The sequence below is a fragment of the Athene cunicularia genome, assembly GCF_003259725.1.
Source record: "Athene cunicularia isolate RWA chromosome 18 unlocalized genomic scaffold, athCun1 chr18_part1, whole genome shotgun sequence".
Classification (NCBI taxonomy): Eukaryota; Metazoa; Chordata; class Aves; order Strigiformes; family Strigidae; genus Athene; species Athene cunicularia.
In genome coordinates, this window is record NW_020799123.1 from 2,610,914 (window position 1) to 2,618,678 (window position 7,765).

At 45.7% G+C, this 7,765-nt stretch overlaps 1 protein-coding gene across 2 annotated transcripts in view; it reads left to right on the forward strand.

Moving 5' to 3' along the window:
• The window catches only part of LOC113486754 (Golgi apparatus membrane protein TVP23 homolog B-like), an 11,190-nt gene extending 4,724 nt beyond the window's left edge, over positions 1-6,466 (forward strand). Inside the window, exons 1-7 of one of the 2 annotated variants that reach the window (XM_026860976.1) lie at positions 467-502; positions 714-796; positions 1,650-1,794; positions 2,400-2,489; positions 3,756-3,887; positions 3,976-4,104; positions 5,052-6,466. In XM_026860976.1, the coding sequence (XP_026716777.1) occupies positions 482-502; positions 714-796; positions 1,650-1,794; positions 2,400-2,489; positions 3,756-3,887; positions 3,976-4,104; positions 5,052-5,084 (633 nt within the window). In that variant the 5' untranslated portion in view covers positions 467-481 and the 3' untranslated portion in view covers positions 5,085-6,466. Of the gene's footprint in view, positions 1-466; positions 503-713; positions 797-1,649; positions 1,795-2,399; positions 2,490-3,755; positions 3,888-3,975; positions 4,105-5,051 lie in introns of those variants that run through there. The other variant, XM_026860977.1, reaches the window with a different exon arrangement.
• Positions 6,467-7,765: the final 1,299 nt, after the last annotated feature.

A 7,765-nucleotide genomic window follows, 5' to 3' on the forward strand; every position in this document is an offset into this window, starting at 1 on the left:
ACCGGGGCTGGGCCGGGCCGGGCCGGGCCGCTGGCGGCAGCTCCCGGGCACCGGCGGTGCGAGATGGGATAGGCGCTCCCCGCTGTCACAGGCCTGCGGCCCCCGGGAGGCCCGAAACACCGCAGCCCCCCTCGGAACGGGTTAAAAATGCGTGAGGAGGGGCGGGGGCACGGCGTGGTTTGACGCTCGGTAGTGCTGCGCTTGCGTGTGCCGGTTGAGAGGGGCGTCGAGGCAGGGCTGGGCTCGGCTCGGGGAAAAGGGTTTCTGGGTGAGACTCGGCAGGTCCGGCGCCGTGGTGTCCCCTGTCTGCAGGGCCCGCAGCAGCGGGGCATCCTGTCTGTAAAAATAATCAGTTCTGGTTCTGTCACCGGTGCATTCACTGAAATGCGGGGGATGCGAGTGTTGCCTGACTCGGGGATAGCTTCTGCACATGGTGGCAAGCTCTCTAAGAGGAGTGAGGAGACCCGAGGCCTGGTGCAGAATGGAGCCTTGGACTCACACTGTCAGTTTATGTAGTTTTTGCTAAGCACAAATCAAAATATCTAATACTGCGATTCTTATTTTGTATGTGGTTAAATCTTCACATTTTTCCCAAATTCATTTTGATCTTAAGGTGACACCATAATGCTTCTGGGTAATCAAAGCTGGTCCTGCTTGCAGTTGAAAGCAGATTCTTTTTTCTGATATAACTCTGCATCTGTTCTCCATTTTAGGATAGCAGTGATGACATTGAAGATGTGTCTCTCTTTGATGCAGATGATGATGTATCCAGGAGATCAAAAAAGTCAAAAATAAGGTTAGTGGTCATACAGATCTTCAAGATGAGGTCTAGGCGGAAGTGAGGAAGGAGAGCCTGTCTTATGACATCAAAATATGAAAGGCAAATATTTTATTTAGTTAGAGGTGATGGAGAGTAACTTCTGGATGACTTGAGTGCCAATTTTGGAAGCTCAGTTGAAATTTGTAGGTTTGTGCCATCACGCTCCTGGGTGCCCTCACATTGAATATGTGTTTGTGTTCCTGTGTGTAAGGGATGGACACTGACACAATGACTGTGTAACGGGAGGTTCTCGCTGTATTGAGTGCTGGTTCTGGGCTAGTCCATTCCCCCTTCCCCAGTCTTTGTTCCCGACTCTGATGCTGCCCCACTGTCTGCCATGTCCTGGCGTGGTTGGTCTGGCCGCATCCTGCCTCGTTCTGCTCAGCCTCCTGCCTCAGAGCAGTGTCTGTGCATGTGCTATGGTGACCTCAGCTCTGTTCTGACGTGGAAACTGCAGAAATCAGAAAGCAGGGCAAGTCTGCTGCCTTGAGAAATGTGATCCTCAGAGGTATTTCCTCTGTCAGAACCTTTTTAAATTTACCCCCTAAAAATTACCTCATGCTGAAGAGCAGGTAAAGCTCCCTGTCCCCTTACACCCCAAATTCTGCCTGCACATGGGGTATCACTGCATGCAGAATGTGTCTTACTCACGATAAGCTTCTAGTCAGTTTGTTTCCCATATTTGCATCAGTTGTTGCACAGCAGGTTCACATTATGGTGCTGGGCTTTATCCTGTGAGTTGGAGGGGGATCGCTTTGGCAATGTCATTTCTCTGAAATTGCTTCAGTCTTGTCTGAAAGAGCTGTGACTGTGCTGTCCTTCATTCCAGGCATCCAGTGGCATCATTTTTCCACTTATTCTTCCGAGTCAGTGCGATAGTTGTCTATCTGCTCTGTGAGCTCTTAACTAGCAGCTTTATTGCCTGCATGGTGACAATTATTCTCCTCTTGTCGTGTGACTTTTGGGCTGTAAAGGTAAGTTCCTCTTACGCTTTTTGTTATCTTCATCTTGCTGTGTAAGAATAATTGAACAGTGATAGACATGTCACCAAAAAAGTAACTTTGTGCCTTTCCCACAAAATGATACCTAAAATATTCTGATACTGTGTGATATATAGCAAAGCATTATAAAATAGTAACTCTTAAGTCTCTGTGTGTCAGGCATTCAGCAGCCCCGCTGCCTTCCCCAGCAATTCCCCCTTTTTGTATTTGTGCTAAGAATATTGCATTGGCAGTCTTCTGCAGGGCCCTTTGCAGGACACTGATGTGACATGGCAACATTAAACACACATCTGTGTACCTGACTTTTTATTTGAAAATCACATGGAGAACATATATTAGGGTTTCTTTTAGGGTAGCACAGGCTTCATTGTGAGATCGCTTTTGAATCGCCAGAAATACGCCTCACAATAATTTGGTATTGTACTGGACATATTAAAAATAGTTTGTTGGGGATGTGAGAGCCTTGTAATCTTGTTTTCCCAAATGTGAGGCCAATGAGCCATTGAAAATAGATGAACTTTGGAAAGTAGTTTCTTTTATCAGAAAGTCTAAAGCTTGTTGCTTTTCTTATGTTTCAGAATGTCACAGGGCGACTGATGGTTGGCCTTCGCTGGTGGAACCAGGTGGATGATGATGGTAGAAGTCACTGGGTATTTGAAGCCAGGAAGGTAAATGAATTTTGTTTTTCTTTTAAGTTTTTCTTTTTTGTGAAACTCCTGTTAATTAGCAGATATGCTTATGATGGTAGATTGCACAAAGTAGGCATTTATTTCCAGACACAGATCTGTGACGAAGTGCTTGTTTCATGGAGGCTGCTGAATGAGCTTTGTGGTTGTTGAATTAAGTTTAAAAATTTTCATGATGGCTTTATATAAGTAACCTAAAAAATCCATATAAAATGCAGTAAAGGTTGCCGTGTCATGTTAGAACCTACAGGTTTTTGGGTGTGAACTTGGAACGGTTGATGTAGCTTTTATCTTCTATAGAAAACTATTGGAAGTGGGAAGAAACCTGCATAGCATTTGTCCTGTGCCCTTGTGTCCGTGGTGGCTGCTGCTGAGTCTCTAGCATCCCATCTGTCAGGCACCTCACCATGTGTCATGTATTGACCCTTTTGATCCCTATTTGTGTGGAGCTGATGACACTTCTGGTATGCACATCTGGAGTAAAGTAAAGATTAATTTCCTGCAGTCACATGGGAAGTCTGCAGAGGTGTAGGGACTTGAAGCTAAACCTTTATCCAGCTGAGTTTGTGCACTCCCTACGGCACATTCTTTTGCAAAACCACGTTAGCTTAGAAAAACTAGAACATATTGGGGGGTGGAGGGAAAGGTAGCGGAACTGCTGGTGATGCTGTACATTTAGCCCTAAATTTTTAACCTGGTCCAGATTTTTTGACTACTATAGGAAGAAGTGACTGCCTGCTTGTGATCTTCAGCTGTGTAAAGACTTTATAAAATCAGTAGTGTGGTGTGACACACACAGAGGTCTGAGTAAAGAAAAAATTACTCTACTTTGATGCCTAAGAGTATCAATATTTAGTTCTGCCAGTGCTAGGATTAGTGAAATTCTGGTTGCCTGTGCAGTGATTTGGATGTAGAAGACGTTACCTGTTTGGCTGTTTCTAAGCTCTGTAACTGAACTGTGTAGTAAATGTCATGTTTCTCAAACTTTTAGCCTCAAGAATTCCAAGAGGATTTGATACTGCTGCCTCCACTGTTTCTGATAGAAAATTTACAGTTGAGTCCCTTAAATAGAAACATCTTCTGTTGCAGAAAGATTTTTATGTGAGGTAGAAATTGATCTTCAAAGTGCCTGGTACTGTTGCATGGAGGCAGAAACCAGAGGGCTTGTAGATTCTGAACTGTTTTTAATGACAATGTGATCTATATAATGGAGCAGCCTGTTAATCTCCATTTCCTTTCTGCTTCTAGGTGTCAGCGCAAGGGAGTAAAACCTCATCAGAAGCAGAGTCCCGAATTTTCTGGTTAGGACTAATTACCTGCCCTATGATCTGGGTGATATTTGCATTCAGTGCTCTCTTTTCTTTCAAAGTGAAGTGGCTGGTGAGTGGACTCCCTTGACTCAGGAATAGATCCTGTGTGTTACAGACAAGGTGGTGTAAATCAATGACTGTGTTTTTCTGTGCCTTAGGCAGTGGTTGTGATGGGAGTGGTGCTTCAGGGAGCCAACCTTTATGGTTATATCAGGTGTAAAGTTGGCAGTAGAAAGAACTTGACAAGCATGGCGACCAGCTATCTTGGGAAGCAGTTCTTGCGGCAGGTAAGATTTCCAGGGTTTTGGAAACCCTCCAGTCATATTTGTTTCTAACCGTCAGCTTCCTGACTGCCTGGGTCATGAAAAGAAAGACTGAAAAAGTTATTTGTAGTTCTGTAGAGGAAACCTCTGCACATTGCTGCTTTGTGAAATTGAGCCCCCCTTAGTAAAGTCACAGAGTAACTTGCTAATTATTGGCATCAAGTTCCATTTGCAGCACATTGTGGGTTCCCGTTATTTGCTGGTGCCATGGGCAGGTGCCATTGAAATTACTGGAATATGTCTGGTACATTGGAAATCAGGAACATATTCACTGTGTGAACTACCTTTGGATAATGCATTGCTAAATTACTCCTTTCACTGCTTCCTCTTCAGGTTGTGCTAGCCACAGAACCATACATCTGGAGGGATGTGGCACTACTGCTTGTGCTTCAGTGCACAGCTGCAGCGTGTGTAGCTCTTAGCTGAAAGGGCTGCTGCTGCCTTTTATATTCTTTTTCACTTCCAACCTTCTCAAGAGGTCCTTTTCTACCCCAGCGCTGGGTTTTCTCCCTTCGACAGGTCCCTGCAGTGTTGGGCACACCTGAGCCCTGTCCCTTTTCTAGGCTGTCATTTAACATCTGCTTTGATCGAGTTACCTGAGTGTGCTGTGTTACGCAGACAGCTCTGGGGAGAGGTGGTTTGGCTGCCACGGATTCACACAAGTTTGCTGGGATTACTCATTGATCAGAAGCTCGAACTGTGATAAACCTTTCTTGGCTAGCTGTGCTGGGATTGTGCTCTTCTGTAGCTGGATCTGCTTCTGAATGCTTTTACCACTGCAGTGGTTAACCAGAGGCCCAGACCAGTCTCAGTCTCTGACAGAAATTAATGTCTTGCCTCAGAGTCATGGCAGTGAGCGATATAGTTCTGTACTCCATTTCTTCTTTTTATTTATTTTTTTCCTTCTGCAGACTGTGGCTAAAGAGGACCAAACAGCATCCTGAATGTAGTGGAAGCCTCAAGCCAGACCAGATTCACAGTAATGGACAACAGAGAGTTTTGCTCTGACCATGAGATTTGGGAGCTGCGTACATCAAGTGTGAATTAAAAGAAGTGAATAAATTGTGAAAGACTTCAGGTTAACACTCTGGCAACTTATATTCAATTTTCCACTAGCAGTTTGTGTTTCAGTCCTTTAGTTTTATTAATTAGAATTGATTTGCCTAAACTTCAAATTAAAAAATACCCTAGGTGGCTCTCATACAGGTTTAGAACTACTGGATGAATTAAGAGAAAATTGCTTGACATCCTTCAGAAGAACCGTGCACAAGCTGAGCCTTGTTATCCAGGAACTCCCCCAACTCCCAGCAGCTGGTGCCTCACATAGTTTCAGATGTGGACGTGGCTGTGTTTTGTTCTTGGAGGTCATTGCTGCTTTGTTACGGAGTTTAGATAGTGCTCTTTTGGCTCTGCCTCTCTCATTCTGTGATTTCAACAGTGCTGAGATGGTTGCAGTGAAGGACATCTAAAGGAAATGTTGCTGTTGGCTCAGAGGGAAGATGATTGAAATCTCGTGGAAGCTGCAGAAAGTGACTTCTGAGCACCTCAGGTCATATTTACCTGAATCACTCTTGGAGTTCTCAGCAACATCTTAAACCCCTGCATTTATGGGAAGTCCCTGTACCTGTAGGCCTGCACCTGTATGGAAATGACAAGAGTAAAACCAGTTTCTGAGGCAGGTTGCACGGCCATCCCGGAGCTGGAGGGCGTCGGGGCACAGCCAATGGCTCAGTGGTGCTGTTGCCATCGGGCGTGGTGTCGGCGCGGCGCGGTGCTGTGCATCCGGTGCCGCCGGGCTCCTCTGGCCGGGAGGGTGTAGCGTGGTGGGATCTGCAGGTTCCTCACTAGCCCCTCGGCACAGGGAGCGGGGATGACAGGGGTTTATGCTTTTTGAATCCATGCAGAGTGCTGTTCTCGAGCTGTGCTCCCCAAGGTGTCTCTAGGGGCTGGAAAGAAAGCCTTTTGTAGGATTGTGTGGTGTTGGCTGGCAGTGTTCACTTAGACAGCTGGAAGTGGTGTGTTTTGTGTGATAAGCTGTATGAAAAGGGTCAGTTTCTCCTTGTCACGTAATTCTGTTCAAGGCAGATTGTACTTTCGTGGCAGCAGATATTGTAGACTTCAGATGAGATATTTTAAATTAAGAAATGGTTTCTTTTTGAATAATGGGTATTGTAAATTGTGGGATTGCATTAACATGATTCCTCTCCCTGTACTGTAGCAATATTTGGGAGCTGTACATTTGTTTAACTCTTTGGATTGATACCTTCCTTTTGTAAATATGTATTTATAAAATCTTGAAATTAAAATAATGCTTTGTTTAACCAGACAAGATATCCCTTCTGCGATTCACAGCCGAGCTCTGTTTATACACTGTGTTCTTGTGATGTACAGGGGTTACTTGTCAAGTTAAACGGTGCTGTTCAGTGAGCTCTGGCACACTTCCTTTCACCTGGGAGTCTTGGACAGTTTTCCTTGTGCAAACACTTCCCTCCCAAGCGTGCTGGAGTGGTGACCATGCAGAGCTGGAGGGGTTGTTGCTCTGTAAGGCTCTGCTGGAGGGGCTGAGAGGCTTCTGAGGGCACTCGGAGGGCCCGGCTGCCCAGGTCCCGGGCTCGCTCCTGGCAGGTGGAAGCGTGCTCCCATAAATGCTCCTGCCACCACTGATGGGAACTTCTAATCCCCTTTGAAGTGGAAAGGATGATTTATTTCTCAAGAATTAATGTAAACAGGCCAAATGAAGTCAATCACTGAAGTGAAGGTGCTTCTGCAGCCACGGGGGGATGCACGAGTCCCGTGTCTGGCCTGTGCGGCGGGAGGGAAGGGAAATCCTGCTCCAGCCCAATGAGCCCCCGGTTCACCACTGCTGGCCGAGGCACAGTGCTGACTGCAGCACAGCTCCAGCCACAAGGTAGTTGTTTTAAAATGTGTTGAAAGTTTTGGACTTAATGTTTATTCCTCTGCTGCCAAACTTCCCCCAAAACTACTGGAAAGCAGAGAGTGCTTTTCTGGAAGTTGCAGTTTATTTGATCAAGGACAGAGGTATTAGTATGTGCCTTTAAGTATAGACCTCTTTGGCTTATTTTTACTCTCTTGGCAAGCGTTCAGTCTTTTGGCTCACGAGAAGCTGGCATTTTATTGCATTTCTCCACAGCATGGATCAGAACCAAATTTCTTATCGCTGCTCCAGTTGGGTGTGAGTCTCTCGTTTGATTTTTTTTACTCGCTGTGTGCTGGGATTTCCTGTGAAGCAGGAAGTGGGAGTTGCTGCAGAATGGGGAAATTCTCTGAATGTGCTTTTTTTTCAGCGAGCCTCCGGAATCCACACTAAGCCAGTTTCTTGAGCATTAGCTGTGTAATGGCCCCACCTAAGACCTCCAGACCTGGGTGGTGGCTGAACTTCCAGGATTTACAGAAGCAGAAATACTCCAAGAGCAATAATAAAATACTATTTGCTCTGAAATAGCAAAATATGCCTCAAATGTTGCAAGCACAGCTGAAAGCTGGGCTCAAAATAATCCTCATTTTACAGGCAGAGCCATTTTGAGTCCTTGAAGCATAGTGTCTTGGGCCAGCAGGGAGCTCGCTCACAATGCTGGGGACAGAATGAGTCCTGGGGGACATTTGC